General features: G+C 42.9%; 1 protein-coding gene across 8 annotated transcripts; it reads left to right on the forward strand.

The window, feature by feature from the left end:
* The first annotated feature begins 3,606 nt into the window (after nt 1–3,606).
* LOC118358468 (cell division cycle-associated protein 2-like) lies at nt 3,607–19,330 on the forward strand. Of its 8 annotated transcripts, XR_008079068.1 has the most exons (14): nt 3,607–4,482; nt 4,713–4,786; nt 5,043–5,194; nt 5,914–6,225; nt 6,384–6,551; nt 8,483–8,600; nt 8,873–9,168; nt 9,442–9,514; nt 9,614–9,685; nt 9,939–10,015; nt 10,244–10,321; nt 15,666–15,814; nt 16,637–16,847; nt 16,989–18,018. XR_008079068.1 is itself a non-coding variant. In XM_035736340.2 (13 exons), the coding sequence occupies exons 4-12, from the start codon at nt 6,145–6,147 to the stop codon at nt 15,774–15,776; spliced, it is 1,074 nt and encodes a 357-aa protein (XP_035592233.1). In that variant the 5' UTR covers nt 3,607–4,482; nt 4,713–4,786; nt 5,043–5,194; nt 5,914–6,144; the 3' UTR covers nt 15,777–15,814; nt 17,879–18,026. The 8 variants fall into 8 exon arrangements, 7 of the variants coding, with proteins under 7 accessions (XP_035592233.1, XP_035592232.1, XP_035592234.1 ...); XM_035736340.2 differs by lacking the exon at nt 16,637–16,847 and having other exon boundaries at nt 17,879–18,026; XM_035736339.2 differs by lacking the exon at nt 16,637–16,847.
* The last annotated feature ends 1,986 nt before the right edge of the window (nt 19,331–21,316 follow it).

A 21,316-nucleotide genomic window follows, 5' to 3' on the forward strand; every position in this document is an offset into this window, starting at 1 on the left:
GTTGATGGTATCCTACATGAAATGATAAAACATACAGACCACAAATTCCAATTTGCTATACTCTTTAACATCATCTCAGCCCTGGCATCTTCCCCAATATTTGGAACCAAGGACTGATAACCCCAATTTACAAAAGTGGAGACAAATTTGAACACAATAACTACCGTGGGATATGTGTCAACAGCAACCTTGGGAAAATCCTCTGCAATATCATTAACATCAGACTTGAACATTTCCTCAGTGAAAACAATGTACTGAGAAAATGTCAAATTGGCTTTTTGCTAAATTACTGTACGGCAGACCACGTATTCACCCTGCACACCCTAATTGACAAACATACAAAACAAAACAAAGGCAAAGTCTTCTCATGCTTTGTTGACTTCAAAAAAGCTTTTGACTCAACTTGGCATGAGGGTCTGCTATATAAATTGACGGAAAGTGGTGTTGGGGGAAACACATACAACATTCTAAAATCCATGTACACAAACAACAAGTGTGCATTTAAAATTGGCAAAAAACACACATTTCTTTTCACAAGGTCGTGGGGTGAGACAGGGATGCAGCTTAAGCCCCAACTTCTTCAACATATATATCAACGAATTGGCAAGGGCACTAGAACAGTCTGCAGCACCCGTCCTCACCATCCTAGAAAAGTCAAATGTCTACTGTTTGCTGATGATCTGGTGCTTCTGTCACCAACCAAGAAGGGCCTACAGCAACACCTAGATCTTCTGCACAGATTCTGTCAGACATGGGCTCTGACAGTAATCTCAGTAAGACAAAACTAATGGTGTTCCAAAAAAAGGTCCAGTTGTCAGCACCACAAATACAAATTCCATCTAGAGACCGATGCCCTAGAGCACACAAAAAAACTGTACATACCTCGGCCTAAACATCAGCGCCACAGGTAACTTCCACAAAGCTGTGAACGATCTGAGAGACAAGGCAAGAAGGGCCTTCTATGCCATCAATAGGAAAATGAAATTTGACATACCAATTAGGATCTGTATAAAAAATACTTGAATCAGTTACAGACTCATTGCACTTTATAGTTGTGAGGTCTGGGGTTCGCTCACTAACCAAGAATTCACAAAATGGGACACGTATATACTGTACTCTATATCATCGACTGCATCCTTATGTAATACATGTATCACTAGCCACTTTAACTATGCCACTTTGTTTACTTTGTCTACATACTCATCTCATATGTATATACTGTACTCGATACCATTTACTGTATGCTGCCCTGTACCATCACTCATTCATATATCCTTATGTACATATTCTTTATTCCCTTACACTGTGTATAAGACAGTAGTTTTGGAATTGTTAGTTAGATTACTTGTTGGTTATCACTGCATTGTCGGAACTAGAAGCACAAGCATTTTGCTACACTCGCATTAACATCTGCTAACCATGTGTATGTGACAAATAACATTTTATTTGATTTTATTTGAAGGAAGAAAACAGTACATCAGATTTTCTGTAGTCTTTCTTCCTACAATCCTGGATGTCCTCGGTCTTGTTCTCACTTTTTTCTTCTTCACATTTTCAAACAGTACATTTATATTTTCCAATGGGGCAATACATTTGGGCAAGTTTTTTTTCGCACCTGATTAGCCACGTTTCACTGCCAGCAATAAAATTAAACCATCTAGTGTTCAGCGAAATAACAACACAATGTCAAATACAGGTAGCCTAGTCAAATAATTTAACATCCAATCACCTTCACTCTTGCGCAGACATTTAGAAACGAAACATGACAATTTGAAAAATAAGCCACTGGAGTTTTTTGAGTGAGTATAAAGACAACTTTCGAGTAGTAAGACATGGGGTCAATTAAGGAAGACATCCTCTTCCTCTTCTGCAAACCACTGGAAACCAGGTCAACATGAGAGGATATTTTTTAAAGTACTGGACAACTTTGTGACATCAAATGGACTTTGGTGGTCAAGATGTGCTGGTATCTGTACTAATGGCGCAAAAGCTATGACAGAGAGACATAGTGGCATGCAAGCAGTTGCTCCCGACACTACTTGGGTATACTGCAGCATCCACCGAGAGGCTCTTGCTGCCAAGGGAATGCCTGACAGCTTGAAAGACGTTTTGGACACTACAGTGAAAATGTTTAAAGCAAGGCCCCTGAACTCTCGTATATTTTCTGCATTATGCAATGATATGGGCAGCGACCATGTAATGCTTTTACAACATACAGAAGTGCGCTGGTTATCAAGGTGCAAAGTATTGACATGTTTTTTAATTGAGAGACGAGCTTAAAGTTTCCTTTACTGGCCATCATTTTCACTTGTCTGACCGCTTGCATGATGACGAGTTTCTCACACGACTGCGCTATCTATGTGAATGATCTGAATCTAGGATTACAGGGACTCTCCACAACTATATTCAATGTGCGGGACAAAATTGAGACTATGATTAAGAAGTTGGACCTCTTTTCTGTCTGCATTAACAAGGACAACACACAGGTCTTTCCATCATTGTATGATTTTTCGTGTGCAAATGAACTCAAGCTTACGGACAATGTCAAATGTGCTATAGTGAAGCACCTGAGTGAGCTAGGTGCGCAATTACGCAGGTACTTTCCCGAAACGGATGACATAAACAACTGGCTTCGTTATCCCTTTCATGCCCTGCCTCCAGTCCACTTACAGATATCTGAACAAGAGAGCCTCATCGAAAATGCAACAAGCTGTTCTGTGAAAATTGGATTTAATCAGAAGCCACTGCCAGATTTTTGGATATGGAAATGATTTAAGACTGAGACTCTCTCCAATACAACCCAACATTGCAGAGTTATGTGCATCCTTTCAAGACTGCCCAACCCCCCTCCACGCCACTCCGCCAACCACCAGGATGCCCGGCATCAGAACATTCCAGGCATTCCCGTGATTGGCAGATAGCAGGTTGATTGACAGGTCGGACCCGGCGAACACCGGGTACTGGTCAGTACAACACAACCACCTCCCAGCCTAACACATAACACACAGCTGTCTGTGCGGGTCGCTACATTATTATATTATTTGTGCCCTGGTCCAAGAAGAGCTCTTTGTCATTTCCCACCAGTCTGGTTGTGACAAAAACTAACACTCATTCTTATGTTTAATAAATGTGTCATGTGTGGCAGGTTTACAATGATGGCAAAGAACAACATTTGAGAATGCGCTGACCCTGGTGCTAGAGGAGGTACGCAGCTGGAAGTTGAATGTTTGAAGGGGTACGGGACTATAACAAGTTTGGGAACCACTGATCTAACCAATCCAACTGTTTTCCTATTTGGTTTTCATCACAATTTCTTGACATTTTAGATGCATTATATAGGCTATGTGAGACTAAGTTGCAATACAAAGAAGAGTGCATGAAAATACCACTGTATTTCTGAACAATTCGGACGTTTCTTTAGCTTTGATTTGTTTCGGGGAATTCGTTGGGATACTTCAGCTGTTCATACTTATTTTGAATGCGTAGGGACACATTTTAGAGTACTAAATCAAATGTGATTCATTGGATATTGCAGAGACACGTGACATGTGTTTTCACATTCATTGGCGAGTTCGTATGAAATTAGATCCTTCTGTAGACATACGAAATAGTCCCCAAATGTCCATAACTTCGCATTATGTCAGTATTTTGAAACGTTTGAATGCAAACGTTTTTGAATGTACTTTTACGTTTGTTAAACGTTATTTTGTTGGACATGTTTACGTTCAACAAGATTTTAGCCTTTATTTGAGTCGCGGAAGGAATTTCGTGCCACGGCTACTGTGAGTGGTGCATTTCGCTAGGAACCTAGACTAGCTTGCCAGCTGTAACATGCTAGCTAGCTGAAAAACGCTTTCGTTGTTGCTATCTAGTCATTTAGCTTATTATTATTATGGTCGCTGATCTGTTTCGCTGGGTAATATGTTTGTCGATTCAATTAATGTATTGTTAAAGTTAGCTTGCCAAGAAACTAACGTTAGCTAGCCATGTTGTAACGTAAATGTGAACTTGTATTTCGCTAAAGTCAGAGTTGGTTTATAAAGGTGTTAAATGGCTTTAACTTCGTTTTAATATGTACTTGTTGGATGTATAGCGTCAACTTGCAAGCTACAAACGCCTGTCGCATAATATTTCCTCGCTAGTACTTGTTTAAACTTTTGTGTGATCATCAGTCGTTGCTTGTTTGTCAGCCTTATTGCCTTTATTGAACGCATTATCGACCCAATTTGATCAACTGTTATTGACAACAGTTGAGTGATTTATTGGTTTAGATGACAGACCCCACTTAAGGTGTTTCCAGTCCTTTCTGTTGAAAGTAGCTCATGTTAAGTTCAGAGTTGAAAATGGACAACTTGACTCTACTGGAGGCCTCGTGTCTTTCTCCAATAAGCAACATCACATCACCCTTGGATTTCACCCTGCTCACACCCTCCCAACTGGGTATCTCCACTCAAAGCTTCACGCCATCTTCTAACGTCAAAGGTAATTCAGACAGAAGAAGTGAGTTGATATCATTCCACTGGGTGCACTGTTCTTTCCGACTTTACCCTGCAATTAACTCATTAGTATAACCCTAAACACAAATTGATCTGGGCAATGTAGCTAGCTATATGTTCAAGGTCTAGACATTGCTTTGTCAAACACAAGACAATTGTTTGTTTTTCTGAATCAAGAATGTCCCATTGAATTGTGCATGTATTGTCTTTCCCCAGAAAAATCTCGCCTAGCTCAGCTGAAGGTGAAGCGTGCCCAACAAAGGATGAAAACTCCCCCCACAACACCACAGGTGAGATGAGTTTGCTCATTCATTCATACTCAAAGATTGTGCAATTAACTAACTAGTGCACTGCAGATAAAAGTTGCTCTAGGACTGTTTGTGTTCATCTGAGTTAGAGCTATAATAGTCTTAGTTACATTTATGACAAGCCTATAAGCTGTCTTTTGCTACACTGCATTTGTCATTTAAAATGAACCAATTGCATCACATAAAATTTTAAGCCGTTTGTGTTCGCCGTGCATTTCTTTTTTCTCTCTCTTCGTAGGATACCCAAGCTATCCCCTTCTTTCCCAGAGTCGCCTCTACTCTAAAGCAGAAGATGGCCATCTTCCAGAGCATTATGAATGTGGAGGAGAATGAAGATCACACGGGGGGATGCATCAAGACGAGATGTTCTGTCTGGTGGTCAGCTTCAATGTAAAAGCATAAATCAGTTATTAATCACATATTATTATGTGAACTGAAACTGGTGCTTTGTCTGAGTATACTATTTAAAAGTTATCAGATTATGTTGGACTTTTTCCCCAAAAAATGTTTAAAGGTGCTACACACCGGATTTGTATATATTTTTTGCAGTGTAATTTCAGAAAATGTCCATAATATACAGTATCTGGCGCTAATAGTGGAATTATAGTGTTCTACAGTATTACGCCAGTGTTGTGATTGGCTGTGATATTTGCCTATTGATTTTTCCAGAAGGAGCAGAATTTGTTGTCGAACTGGGAAAGCTGTTTCTTAATTTCCTTCTTGCTAAAATTCTACACTGTTCCCTCAATTTCAGTTTGTGGTACAATGATTCCTTACACTATTCACTGCTTGTTTTCTCAATCACCACACTGGTGGGTAAGTAATACTGTGAAACACTATCGTTCCACTATTAGCAGAATATGTATTATGGACGTTTCCTGAAATTACAATGCAACAACACAAATCCTATGTGTAGCACCTTTTAAAGTTTGAATATATACGTTATACTTCAGTGAGGGCATGGAGAAACCAGCATTTTTCTGGTGTTATGTTTTTGGAGCTCCTAAAAATGTCTCATCCAGAAACTACAGATTGTCCCTTTTAGTATATTCTTTAAGAGTTTTCTATTCTGGGCTGTAGTTGTTGATGGGTGTTGTCTTAACTATCAGGTGGGTGGAGCTGTGATAGTGGTGGGAAGGAGAACATGTCCCCAGTGAGCCAGCATCCCTCTGACTTCCCCACCCAGTAAGAGGTGCTGCACAGCACGCACTCTGAGGGAGTGTGTGGAGGAGATTAGGGAGGCCACCACTCCTGTCCTCAAACGCACTGCCACCATATTCAAGCAGCAACAGAACACGGAGGTAACCTCATCACACTGGCAAAACATTTCTGTCTGTTAAATGACTAATATAACTTGGCAAACCATTCAGTTGGTGTTGGTGTCTTTTTTTCAACTTTGTCGTGTGCATGTTGAGCAACTGGTAAGAAAAGTCTTTATAAACTCAATTAATTATTATGAACCATTATACAATTTGTAAGTCGCTCTGGATAAGAGCGTCTGCTAAATGACTTAAATGTAAATGTATACTGTGACCACAATGTCCTGACAACCACTAACCCATCATGATCACCTCCTCAGATTGCAGTTGTACAGGACAAGGACCATCAGCCAGCTCTCAATGTAGAACCTGCTAGTGTGTCTCTGTCACCAGCCCTGGGTACTGATGCTGTGTCCCAGATCACCCAGGGCAAGCCACAGCCCTCTCCTATGATGCAGCAGCACTGCACTCCCACCAAGGAGGACCAGGTAAAATTTCATCTAGCCTCTTCCCCACACAAACACACACACGCATACCAAATGTGTTCCAAATGGCACCCTATTCCTTATGTAGTGTCGACTGACCTGGTGTAAAAAAATATATATATATACAGTGCCTTGCGAAAGTATTCGGCCCCCTTGAACTTTGCGACCTTTTGCCACATTTCAGGCTTCAAACATAAAGATATAAAACTGTATTTTTTTGTGAAGAATCAACAACAAGTGGGACACAATCATGAAGTGGAACGACATTTATTGGATATTTCAAACTTTTTTAACAAATCAAAAACTGAAAAATTGTGCGTGCAAAATTATTCAGCCCCTTTACTTTCAGTGCAGCAAACTCTCTCCAGGAGTTCAGTGAGGATCTCTGAATGATCCAATGTTGACCTAAATGACTAATGATGATAAATACAATCCACCTTTGTGTAATCAAGTCTCCGTATAAATGCACCTGCACTGTGATAGTCTCAGAGGTCCGTTAAAAGCGCAGAGAGCATCATGAAGAACAAGGAACACACCAGGCAGGTCTGAGATACTGTTGTGAAGAAGTTTAAAGCCGGATTTGGATGCAATAAGATTTCCCAAGCTGTAAACATCACAAGGAGCACTGTGCAAGCGATAATATTGAAATGGAAGGAGTATCAGACCACTGCAAATATACCAAGACCTGGCCGTCCCTCTAAACTTTCAGCTCAAACAAGGAGAAGACTGATCAGAGATGCAGCCAAGAGGCCCATGATCACTCTGGATGAACTGCAGAGATCTACAGCTGAGGTGGGAGACTCTGTCCATAGGACAACAATCAGTCGTATATTGCACAAAGCTGGCCTTTATGGAAGAGTGGCAAGAAGAAAGCCATTTCTTAAAGATATCCATAAAAAGTGTTGTTTAAAGTTTGCCACAAGCCACCTGGGAGACACACCAAACATGTGGAAGAAGGTGCTCTGGTCAGATGAAACTAAAATTTAACTTTTTGGCAACAATGCAAAACGTTATGTTTGGCGTAAAAGCAACACAGAGCTCATCACCCTGAACACAACATCCCCACTGTCAAACGTTGTGGCAGCATCATGGTTTGGGCCTGCTTTTCTTCAGCAGGGACAGGGAAGATGGTTCAAATTGATGGGAAGATGGATGGAGCCAAATACAGGACCATTCTGGAAGAACCTGATGGAGTCTGCAAAAGACCTGAGACTGGGACGGAGATTTGTCTTCCAACAAGACAATGATCCAAAATATAAAGCAAAATCTACAATGGAATGGTTCAAAAATAAACATATCCAGGTGTTAGAATGGCCAAGTTAAAGTCCAGACCTGAATCCAATCAAGAATCTGTGGAAAGAACTGAAAACTGCTGTTCACAAATGCTCTCCATCCAACCTCACTGAGCTCGAGCTGTTTTGCAAGGAGGAATGGGAAAAAATGTCAGTCTCTCGATGTGCAAAACTGATAGAGACATACACCAAGCGACTTACAGCTGTAATCGCAGCAAAAGGTGGCGCTACAAAGTATTAACTTAAGTGTGCTGAATAATTTTGCACGCCCATTTTTTCAGTTTTTGATTTGTTAAAGTTTGAAATTTCCAATAAATGTCATTCCACTTCATGATTGTGTCCCACTTGTTGATTCTTCACAAAAAAATACAGTTTTCTATCTTTATGTTTGAAGCCTGAAATGTGGCAAAAGGTCGCAAAGTTCAAGGGGGGCGAATACTTTCGCAAGGCACTGTATAACTTTGGTCCGAGGCCCTGGTCGATTGTAATGAACTATATAGGATTCCATTTGGGACACAACACCGCAGCCTCCTTTCCTCTCTGTGAAGCCCTCACAGTTCTGCAGCGAACACAACTGCTACTTTCACAACAGGTTCCTGCCTGGCTCTCAAACATTATCTTTGGTTCCTTCTCAACCCACAGGAGTGCTCTTTTGAACTGCACAGCCCCAGCCAACCTCTGGTTTTGCATTCAGGACGAGTCAGGACAACTCTGCCCCAGCTGTTCGCCATGCCATCTCTTTTGGAGATGAACCCCACTGGTAAATATGCTGCTCTCCTCTGTTGTTATAGAGGATCCTATCCTTTCATCTTTATCATGCTTTGAAGCCCAGTGCAAGTTAAGCATACTACAGACAATATTGACTAAGCAAAAACTGAGTCAAGAAAAGGCTTGTTTCTGAGAGCAGCAAAGGCTGTTGTTGGTCATGATTCATCACCCTCTAAAATGTTTCTGTATAAGAAGCAGTAGGTTGAATAAATCGGTTATGGTCAAGTGATGTTGATGAATAAACAATATTTATTTGTCCTTCAGATGAAGCTGATGGTGGCAACGTTAACTCCACTATGAAGAAGCAGGTGCGTTTCGGGATCCTGCTGCCCCCTGAACTCTTTGACAAGAACCTTCCCTCCAGCACCCCTCTACGGAAGGGGGGAACCCCGGTCCGCGCCCCAACATCTGCCGGGGGGTCCCAGCTGAGGTCACTGCTGAAGAGCCCCTTAACCCTGGCCCGGCCGGACTTCAGCAGCCCCTCTCTAACTGGAGCCTCCCCACCCCTCACTATGGGACCCTGCTGTGGGGAACAGGAGAGCACCCACACTCAGGGAAAGGTACCTGTCTATCACCAACTCAGTGATTGACCTGTCCCAAAATGATGAGGCCAGGGTCTTATTCATTAGGGACCAAACGGAAGCAGACAGTTACTGAAACAGGAAGGGACTACCTGAACTTCCAATAAGAAACATTTGTTTTCCTTTGCCAAACGTTTTGCTACAGTGTTCCCTAATGAGTACGACCAATCATTGAATTGTTCTTTCTGGTAATCCAGCATGTGGGTTAGTTATTGACCATGTAAATAATGCAGTAATTCTCTATGCCCTCAGATCTTTCCTTCTCTATGCCCCCCTTTCCCTTCAATGGAAGAAGATGTTGACAGTTCATGGATGGACAATGCAGGTTGGTTGTTGAACAGTGATCATTGCTGTGAGGAAGCTGTTTCTAGTCAAGCTCTGTGTAAAACTTCACATTGTTGTCACTTGCTGTATGTATTTTCAGAGCTGGAGACTGGACCTCTGGATCTGACCTCAGCTTTTCAAGAGGAGGACTCTGTTTGTGAGGAAATGCCAGGTGAGATCTAGTTACTAGTATCTAGTTTAGACTGGTGGTGTGTCTCAAATGACACCCTATTTCCTAAATGGTGCGCTATATAGGGAATAGGGTGCCATTTGGGACTTATGGTCAGAATTCAAATTCTATTCCACCCACCTTTCTCTCTCTCCCATTATGTAACAGCACCTCAGCCTCAAGTCATTGGTTTAGTGTTTACAGGGGTGTCAGTGAGGTCAAATGAGAGGCTTAAGCGGAGGTGTGTTTGCTTTAGATGCTGCCCCAGTGCCTGACCCTGCCCTGGAGCCAGAACCAGCCGCCACAGCCCGCTCTCGCAGCAGAAAGAGAAAGGTCTGGTAATGCACCACTCATTCACTGAACAGGATATCCTCATTCCCTCCACTTACACACCAATTAGATAATATTGGTCCAGAGATAGTAATAATATTATCTTAATCTGATGATCTAGGGTTAATCTCAATGGAAGAGCTTGTGAGTGTATCCAAATAGATCCTATCCTAATGCCACCTCTAACTGTATATCTCTTCATATCTCTCTTATCTATCTCTGTTCTTTCAGCAACCAGAGGAGAAGAGTGAGCCTGTGAAGAAGAGGTCGCCTCGTACGGCTGCCAAGTCTGCCTGTGGGAGGATGAAGGTCGGTCTGGGCTCTGCTCATCACTCATAAGTCTCGCTACAGAGACGTATAATATTACACACTGTGGCTGTGGGTAGTACAGTGAGCTAAGCCTCTGGGAGGTATTACATACACAAAGCCTTTCTCATGCTCAAGGAATTTAGGTGGTTGCTTAATTAAAATTTCTGCAGGAATTAAACTTAATTTAGAAGGTGGTGGTGTTTGGAGTACTTGTGGTATTTACTTTAGTTTTGAAAAGGAAGGGAATGAGCATTTGAGGGGCCAAAGAAGAAACTACTGGGGTTGTTATAATAATAATAATATATAATATATATATATATATACAGTCCATTCTGAATTCTCAGACCCCTTGACTTTTTCAACATTTCGTTACGTTGCAGCCTTATTCTAGAATAGATTAAGTCATCTACACACAATACCGAATGAAGACAAAGCAAAAACAGGTTTTTATTATGTATTACAAAAAAACAGATCACATTTACATAAGTATTGAGACACTTTACTCAGTACTTTGTTGAAGGATCTTTTGGCAGTGATTACACCATTGAGTCTATTTGGGTATGAAGCTACAAGCTTGGCACACCTGTATTTGGAGAGTTTCTCCCATTCTTGTCTACAGATCCTCTCAAGCTCTGTCAGGTTGGATGGGGAGCGTCGCTGCACAGTTATTTTCAGGTCTCTCCAGAGATGTTTGATCAGGTTTAAGGCTGGGCTCTGGCTGGGCCACTCAAGGACATTGAGACTTACCCCAAAGCTAAACCTGCGTTGTCTTGGCTGTGTGCTTAGGGTCGTTGTCCTGTTGGAAGGTTAACGTTTGCCCCAGTCAGAACCTGCTCCAGAGTGCTCAGGACTTCATCAAGGATCTCTCTGTACTTTGCTCCCTTCATCTTTTCCCCAATCCTGACTAGTCTCCACGTCCCTGCCACTGAAAAACATTCCCACAGCATGATGCTGCCACCACCATGCCTCACCATAGATGATGGTGCCAGGTTTCCTCCAGACTTTACTCTTGGCATTTAAGCCAGAGAGTTCAATCTTGGTTTCATCAGACCAGAGAATCTTGTTTCTTTAGGTGCCTTTTGGCGGACTGTCGCGTGCCTTTTACTGAGTGGCGGCTTCAGTCTGTCCACTCTACCATAAAGTCCTGAATGGTGAAGTGCTGCAGAGATGGTTGTCCTTCTGGTAGGGCTGATCCCAATTAGTCGATTGTTTGGCTGTTGGTCGACCGAGATTTGTTTTGGTCGAGCAGTAACATTTGCACCCATCTCAGTGAACTAATCTAATGCGGAGGCCTAGACTAAAAGCCGATTTATGCTGAATACGAAAATGTGGTCGGAGGCTCCATATGGAGGGTGTGACGAAATTGCTGAGCATGCAGAGGCTAAATCCAGCTCTGTACCCATCACTACGTGCCTCCCAAATGTTGTAACAATGCGGAGGGCTTTGTAAAGCTCCGCATTGACATGATTGGTTGACGGTAGGTGGGGGTGGTACATCCTGTATAAATACAAACTCACTTCCTTGACAACAGCTCTGCGAAGCGCAAGAAGTATGAATGGCTTGACTTCTGCTGAGGTCGTATCACCGTAAATGCTGCATGGCCAATGCAGACGTGGGATTGACCAGACTCCCAGATGCACAATGCACTGCTCTCTCCAGAATGCGCTCTCTTGCCAATTTGTGCATATTCCTTGTTTTACAACTTCATTGTGTGAATTGTTTGCATTTGACTGTTAGTGTATTTCAATTCCCCATTACATGCAGTATCGGTCAAAAGTTTGGACACACCTACCCATTCAAGAGTGTTTCTTTATTTGTACTATTTTCTACATTGTAGAATAATTAGTGAAGACGTCAAAACCATGAAATAACACATGGAATCATGTAGCAAAAAGTGTTATATTTGAGATTCTTCAAAGTAGCCACCCTTTGCCTTGATGACAGCTTTGCACACTCTTGGTATTCTCTCAACCAGCTTCACCTGGAATGCTTTTCCAACAGTCTTGAAGGAGTTCCTGCATATGCTGAGCACTTGTTGGCTGCTTTTTCCTTCACTCTGCGGTCCAACTCATCCCAAACCATCTCAATTGGGTTGAGGTCGGGTGCTTGTGCACTCCATCACTCTCCTTCTTGGTCAAGTACACCTGCACATGCTTCTACACCTGCATTGCTTGCTGTTTGGGGTTTTAGGCTGGGTTTTCTGTACAGCACTTTGAGATATCAGCTGATGTAAGAAGGGCTATATCAATTGATTCGATTTGAAATAGCCCTTACATAGCCTGGAGCTGTGTTGGGTCATTGTCCTGTTGAAAAGCAATTGATAGTCTGAACTGGAACGAATTTCAAAAATCGCTGAAGTTGGAGACTTTTACCTCCCTCACCAACTTCAAACATCTGCTATCTGAGCAGCTAACCGATCGCTGCAGCTGTTCATAGTCTATCGGTAAATAGCCCACACAATTTTACCTACCTCATCCCCATAATGTTTATATTTATTTACTTTTCTGCTTTTTTGCACACCAATATCTCTACCTGTACATGACCATCTGATCATTTATCACTCCAGTGTTAATCTGGAAAATTGTAATTATTCGCCTACCTCCTCATGCCTTTTGCACACAATGTATATAGACTCTTTTTTTCTACTGTGTTATTGACTTGTTAATTGTTTACTCTATGTGTAACTCTGTGTTGTCTGTTCACACTGCTATGCTTTATCTTGGCCAGGTCGCAGTTGCAAATGAGAACTTGTTCTCAACTAGCCTACCTGGTTAAATAAAGGTGAAAAAAAAATTGTCACACTAAACGCAACACCAGATGGGATGTCTTATCGCTGCAGAATTCTGTGGTAGCCATGCTGGTTAAGTGTGCCTTGAATTCTAAATAAATCAGTGTCACCACCACCTCCATGCTTCACGGTGGGAACCATACATGCAGAGATCATCTGTTCACTTACTCTGCGTCTCGCTAAGACTCGGCGGTTGGAACCCAAAATCTCATTTGGACTCGTCAGACCAAAGTACAGATTTCCACCGGTCTAATGTCCATTGCTCGTGTTTCTTGGTACTATATATCACCAGTTGTACATCTACCGTTAATTCCTATAATTTCTAATCTACAATGTTTATGGTTATTTCTTTTAATGCATTCAATATTATTATTTCAGTCTTCCTGTTTTCATTGTCGGAGTGGACACGTTGTTTGCAGAGTGCATAACCTATGCTACACTTGTGAGAAACAACTTTTGGTTTATTTCATTCCATTTACTAGTTCTGTCAATTTAGTCGTTGTCTTTTGTTTGGAGCTCTCCTGTCAATGTTGAGTAAGGACGTGCACGTATAGAGGTAGGCCTATAGTGTACCGCGCCTGCGTGCAAATGTAGGTATAAAAATGTGCCCATTTGGGGATCTGATAGTATTTCTGATTGGCTTAATGCATCACTACTAATAACCTGTGGAAATTCGCAAAGTAATGTTTTCTTCACCTCAAACAGCAAGCAAACAGTCTGTTTTTATATCCATTGAGAATGACAATAGTTCCTCAATGTATTTGAAAAATCTTTCCAGTTCTCTCCCTTTCAATAACCACTTGGCGTGAAAGGGGAAAATGTAATGCTCTGATCCGGTGGAAACGTCATAAAATAGTATTCTTATCAGTACTTGACATGGACTGAAATAGGTTCTGGTACTTATTTTGTCTGCGGGTACTGTTTATATTTAGGTGCAGGAGCTCCACAAATCTTTTGAGCTAATATTCTATAAGAGGAACAGGAGCTCAAGCAGTAGAACATTTGAGGTGCCGGTACTCAGCGAGCTACTGCCTAAGTCAAGCACTGCTTCTTATCCCTTGTGCAAATAGCCTAAAGCTGTGTCTGTCCAGAGCATGGGAAAATGAGGGCCGAGAATATTTTCTACAATGTTGCAAGTCCGCTAGGCAAGCTTTGGGCCTGACCCAAGTTAATAGTTGATGCAATGTTTCAAGTTCGTTGCAGATGTGTAGCCAATGTGATTTATTGGATATTTATTTTTAATCTGGATATTTTCTACCTGCAGGCCGCAATGTTATTTGTTGGCTTTATGTAGGTCATTCTTACATAAATGGCAATAGAAGTTACTTTTTAGGTTTATTTTAATTTATTTGGATAGAATTGTTATTAACCATATGACAATGATTGAGATATAAAGGCGTTATTATAAATTAAATGAAACTTTCACAAATGTGCATATGTAACATAACTGGCAGGCAGATCGGTAGAAATAGTATTCTACATGAGAAAGGTTGCCGACTCCTTGTGTAGCCTATTACCGGCAACTTCAGGAGAGTAATGTCAGAACCTGCGAAAGCCGGCAGGAGCGGGAGGAGAGAAGTTGGGTTAAGGTTTTTTCTTCTAGTTATCTTGCTCTGTCGCCCTCTTGAGGCATCAGACAAGCTCAATGCACATAGTTGATTTTACTAAAACAGGTGCTTGGTCACCTCCCTAAGCAAGGCCCTTCTCCCTGGATTGCTCAGTTTGACTGGGCGGCCAGCTCTAGGAAGAAGAGTCTTGGTGGTTCCAAACTTCTTCCATTTAAGAATGATGGAGGCCACTGTGTTCTTGGGGACCTTCAATGCAGCAGACATTTTTTTGATGCCCTTCCTCAGATCTGTGCCTCGACACAATCCTGTCTCGGAGCTCTATGGACAATTCCTTTAACCTCACGGCTTGGTTTTTGTTCTGATGCACTGTCAACTGTGGAAACTTATATAGATGATGTGTGCCTTTTCAAATCATGTCCAATCAATTTAATTTACTACAGGTGGACTCCAAGTTGTAGAAACATCAAGGATGATCAATTGAAACAGGATGCACCTGAGCTCAATTTGAGTCTCATAGCAAAGGGTCTGAAAATGTATGTAAATAAGGTATTTTTGTTAAAAATAAAATAAAACATTTGCTAAAATGTCTAAACCTGTTTTCACTTTGTCATTATGGGCTATTGTGTGTAGATTGATAAGGAAAACATTTTATTTCATCCATTTTAGAATAAATAAGGCTATAATGTAACAAAATGTGGAATAAGTCAAGGGGCCTGAATACTTTCCGAATGCGCTGTAGTATATGCCAGTTAACATAAGCTTTTATACAAAGTGACTTAGTCATGTTGGTATACAATTTACGTATGGGTGGTTCTGGGAATGGAACCCACTACCCTGACGTTACAAGTGCCATGCTCTACCAACTGAGCTACACTTGTAATAACTGCATTCCTCAGAGGTGACAGTAAAACAATGAAAATCAAAACATAAACAAGGAGTGATGTAAGAATGGGGCAAACCAGCTTGGGTGTTCACTGTGTTTCTCTAGAACTCAGCAAAGCATTTCTTTGGGAAGAAGGCTGTGGACCGTTCTCTGTATGGGAAGAGAGACTATGCATCCTACCCTCAGTCCCATCACGGAGATCCTGTCCTCCCTTAGCCACTCTCCTCAACACCCTCACAACTGCAAACCCACAGGTAAGCACACAGTTGTTAGGCTCTGTTCGAATACCCAGGAAGAATCATTCCTTCCATGAACTAATCGTTGATCTAACATGTTTGGTGAGAGCCAGGCTTCCACTGTTGGATTCACAGTATACATCAAGGAAGTATTCGAACAGGCCTTGGACTACAATCACTTATGAAGACACTTTAGATCAGGGGTCGGCAACCGTCCCATGGGCGGTTTTATTTTTTAGGGTCCCCCCCAAGTTTTGGGTAAAAATTGTTGGCCTAATTGTTGGCCTAAAAATACTAAAATCACCATTAAAAAATCTGCTCCCAAGTATTCCCACAAATAGAGATTTGTAGAAAAGTATTCAGAAAGTATTCAGACCCCTTCCGTTTGTCCACATTGTTATGTTAGCCTTATTCTTAAATTCAGGAAATTAATTGTTTTCCTCAACCTACACACAATACCCCATAATGACAAAGTGAAAACAGGTTTTGAAAATGTGTGTATTGTGTTAAACATTTCATTACAGAAATGCCTTTTTTTTCATAAGTATTCAGACCTTCTGCTATAAGACTCAAAATTGAGCTCAGGTGCATCCCGTTTCCATTGATCATCCTTGAGATGTTTCTTCAACTTGATTGTAGTCCACCTGTGGTAAATTCATTTGATTGGACATGATTTGTAAAGGCACACACCTGTCTATATAAGGTCCCACAGTTGACAGTGCATGTCAGAGCAAAAAAAAACAAGCCATGAGGTTGCAGAAATTGTCCCTAGAGCACTGAGACAGAAATGTGTTGGAGGAGATCTCGTGAAGTGTAGCAAAAAATTGTCTATCATTGAAGGTCCCAAAGAACACAGTGGCTTCCATCATTCTTAAACGGTAGAAGAACCCGATGGTCACTCTGCCCGAGTTCCTCTGGAGATGGTTGTCCTTCTGGAAGGTTCTCACATCTCTGCAGCACTCCACCAATCAGGCCTTTATGGTAGAGTGGCCAGACGGTAGCCACTCCTCAGTAAAAGACACATGACAGCCAGCTTGGAGTTGGCCAAAAGGTACCTAAAGGACTCTGACTATGAGAAACAACATTCTCTGGTCTGATGAAACCAAGATTGAACTCATTGGCCTGATTGTTAAGCTTCATGTCTGGTGGAAACCTGGCACCATCCTTACAGTGCTGTGGGTATGTTTTTCAGTGGCAGGGACTGGGAGTCTAGTCAGGATTGAAGGAACGCTGAAAGTAGCAAAATACAGAGAGCTCCTTGATGAAAACCTTCTCCAGAATGCTTAGGACCTCAGACTGGGGTGACGGTTCACCTTCCAACAGGACAATGACCCCAAGCACACACCTAAGACAATGCAGGAGTGGCTTTGGGACAGGTCTACAGGTGTTATTTTCACAATTTCTTTTTGGGCTTAATTGTGGTCAATTTGCAGTGTAAAGTGTTATAATTATTTTCTGGCCCCCTGACCAGCTGCAGTTTAATCTAGTTTCCTACACCTGACTTAGATACACCACTCAAGTCAAGGCACATTCAACTACTCAGACACTTGAGATTACAATACTAAGTTCAGTCAATAGAAATGCTACTACTGTGTATTGTATATGCATTCTCATAGGCCATTCACTCTGACTAGGTGCATGTCCAGATACAGTCTGTATTGGTAGCTACTAGCCCTAGACAGTACATTTTCCATTTTAGTTATTTAGTACATGCTTTTGTCCAGAGCAACTTACAGGAGCAATTAGGCTTGTGTCTTGCTCAAGGAAGGGCACATCGACAGATTTTTCACCGAGTCAGCTCAGGGAATCGAACCAATGACCTTTTGGTTACTGGCCCAATGCTCTTAACCGCTAGCCTACCTGCCGCCCTTTTTTAACATTTTGCCTGTTCTGGGAACGTACATTTTTTCAGGTTTCAGGGAGGTTCTGAGAACATTTTACTATGGTTCCCCAAAGGTTTCTGGTAGGTTTTATTAATCTTCTGAGGATGGAAATTATAGGTTATTTTAGGTATTTAATTAACGTTCTGAGAACATGTTTCATGTTCAGTAGTAACCCATGTTGTCTGTCCTCCCGCCACAGCCAAAGAAGACTCCATCCTATGTGACCACCGCAGTGGTCACAGCTGCAGCCCTGTGGTCAAGCTGCTTCTGCCCCCCGGTCAGTGAGGACTCACCAGAAGACACCACCCCAGCTGCAGAGCCCTCTGATGGGCCTTCAGTAGACTACCAGAGCCCTGTAGGCTCCACCACCACAGACAGCTCTGGGACTGGAAGAGCAGCACAGATCTGGAGAAGATGGTCAGGTCCAACAAAGACCTCCAGAACCAAAAGGCAGAGTGTTATTAGAGTAGGTAGAGGGAAGGGCAGGAAGGTCAGTGTTCCTGTTGATAACTGGCTGAGTGAAGAGACCGAGGAGCAGGTAAAGAACTTTGATACAGAACAAGACTCAACAGAAACAACCCAGCCAGAGGTTTTAGTGTCCAGCCCAGCCAAGCACACAGCACCTGGTAACAGAGAGGGTGAACCTAATACACACTGTACCTCAGACCCTGTAGATACAGATCAATGCACTGGCACACTTCCAGATGCAGGTAGGAGTGGGGATAGTCCAGCTAGAGCAGACACTGATACTACTACACCCTGCCCTCCTCCAGATGAGGTTAGCACCACAGTGGCTCCCTCAGAGCAGAAGGCAGTGAGCCATGTAGAACAGAGTCCAAACAAAGGCGGGCAGAGAGGAGCAGCTCAGGGCCCAGGCCGCTCCAGAGGTAGAAGGAGCTCTATATACGCCAGCTCAGTCATAGAGGAGGAGCAGGCTTCCCAGCCAAATGGGCCACAGGCAGTGGAGAATGATAACCATGGGTCCGGAATGGAGCTGGGTAACGTTATAGAACAGGCCTCCACCTCCTACCCAGACTCCCTCCTTCCCCCCTGGGCACAGAAGGAGTTCAACATTGATGATGTGCTAAGGCCTCTCCCCTGCAGGTGGCATCAGTCTGTCCGCCGCAGCCTGAAGAACCAGAGCAGCACCCTGGAGGCCTCTGGCCTGGCCTGGCTACCCCACACCTCTCCGGACTCCATTAGTGCTGTCTGCAGGAAGACCAGGCGCAGACGCAGCTCCATCCAGGATCTACTACACCCTCCCCTGGAAGAAGTGAATCACACTGACCTACTGGAGCCACTCCAATGCTAGTCTGTCCACTTCCTGTACACTGGCTGTGAATGAAATGGCACCCTATTCACTACGAGGTCCTTATTTCTTTTTGACTAGGGTTGGCCATTTCCACCTGCTTTTGATAGCTATTGATTTTTGTGAGTTTTATAAAGCACTGTTTTTGTTTTTTAGTAATTAAGTAGTATAAATAGAACAAGATCTACCTTTTAATGTGATTTAACAAGTTTGGCAGTTGTCATTTACCAAGGCTCATGGGAGTAGGAGATGTACAGACTTTGTACAGACAGATGTGCATCTTTTAGTCTTTGAATGTGTACCTCCTGTATTCATTAAATAAAATGGGGCTCTTCCAAACTATTAATTGTCTGAACATTATACAGGCCTCTCTTTAAATGTCTAAAAAGTTGAATTATAAATATATACACTACCGGTCAAAAGTTATGGAACAGCTACTCATTCAAGGTTTTAAAAAAAACTATGTTGTAGAATAATAGTGAAGACATCAAATCTATGAACCAACACATGGAATCATGTAATAACTAGAAAAGTGTTGGACTGTTATTTCCCTTTGCTTATTTGAGCTGTAATTGCCATAATATGAACTTCTGTATACCATCCCTACCTTATCACAACACAACTGATTGGCTCAAACGCATTAAGAAGGAATGAAATTCCACAAATGAACTTTTAACAAGGCACACCTGTTAATTGAAATGCATTCCAGGTGACTAGCTCATGAAGCTTGGGGCAGCAGGTAGCCTAGTGGTTAGAGCGTTGGACTAGTAACCCGAAAGGTTGCAAGATCGAATCCCCGAGCTGACAAGGTAAACCTCTGTCATTCTGCCCTTGAATCAAATCAAATGTATTTATATAGCCCTTCGTACATCAGCTGATATCTCAAAGTGCTGTACAGAAACCCAGCCTAAAACCCCAAACAGCAAGCAATGCAGGTGTAGAAGCACAGTGGCACGGAAAAACTCCCTAGAAAGGCCAAAACCTAGGAAGAAACCTAGAGAGGAACCAGGCTATGTGGGGTGGCCAGTCCTCTTCTGGCTGTGCCGGGTGGAGATTATAACAGAACATGGTCAAGATGTTCAAATGTTCATAAATGACCAGCATGGTCGAATAATAATAAGGCAGAACAGTTGAAACTGGAGCAGCAGCACGGACCGGTGGACTGGGGACAGCAAGGAGTCATCATGTCAGGTAGTCCTGGGGCATGGTCCTAGGGCTCAGGTCCTCTGAGAGAGAGAAAGAAAGAGGGAAGGAGAGAATTAGAGAACGCACACTTAGATTCACACAGGACACCGAATATTTACATTTACATTTTTACATTTAAGTCATTTAGCAGACGCTCTTATCCAGAGTGACTTACAAATTGGTGCATTCACCTTATGCCATCCAGTGGAACAGCCACTTTACAATAGTGCATCTAAATCTTTTAAGGGGGGTGAGAAGGATTACTTTATCCTATCCTAGGTATTCCTTAAAGAGGTGGGGTTTCAGGTGTCTCCGGAAGGTGATGATTGACTCCGCTGTCCTGGCTCGTGAGGGAGTTTGTTCCACCATTGGGGAGCCAGAGCAGCGAACAGTTTTGACTGGGCTGAGCAGGAACTGTACTTCCTCAGTGGTAGGGAGGCGAGTAGGCCAGAGGTGGATGAACGCAGTGCCCTTGTTTGGGTGTAGGGCCTGATCAGAGCCTGGAGGTACTGAGGTGCCGTTCCCCTCACAGCTCCGTAGGCAAGCACCATGGTCTTGTAGCGGATGCGAGCTTCAACTGGAAGCCAGTGGAGAGAGCGGAGGAGCGGGGTGACGTGAGAGAACTTGGGAAGGTTGAACACCAGACGGGCTGCGGCGTTCTGGATGAGTTGTAGGGGTTTAATGGCACAGGCAGGGAGCCCAGCCAACAGCGAGTTGCAGTAATCCAGACGGGAGATGACAAGTGCCTGGATTAGGACCTGCGCCGCTTCCTGTGTGAGGCAGGGTCGTACTCTGCGGATGTTGTAGAGCATGAACCTACAGGAACGGGCCACCGCCTTGATGTTAGTTGAGAACGACAGGGTGTTGTCCAGGATCACGCCAAGGTTCTTAGCGCTCTGGGAGGAGGACACAATGGAGTTGTCAACCGTGATGGCGAGATCATGGAACGGGCAGTCCTTCCCCGGGAGGAAGAGCAGCTCCGTCTTGCCGAGGTTCAGCTTGAGGTGGTGATCCGTCATCCACTCTGATATGTCTGCCAGACATGCAGAGATGCGATTCGCCACCTGGTCATCAGAAGGGGAAAGGAGAAGATTAATTGTGTGTCGTCTGCATAGCAATGATAGGAGAGACCATGTGAGGTTA

The sequence above is a fragment of the Oncorhynchus keta genome, chromosome 25 (assembly GCF_023373465.1).
Source record: "Oncorhynchus keta strain PuntledgeMale-10-30-2019 chromosome 25, Oket_V2, whole genome shotgun sequence".
In the NCBI taxonomy this organism is placed as follows: Eukaryota; Metazoa; Chordata; class Actinopteri; order Salmoniformes; family Salmonidae; genus Oncorhynchus; species Oncorhynchus keta.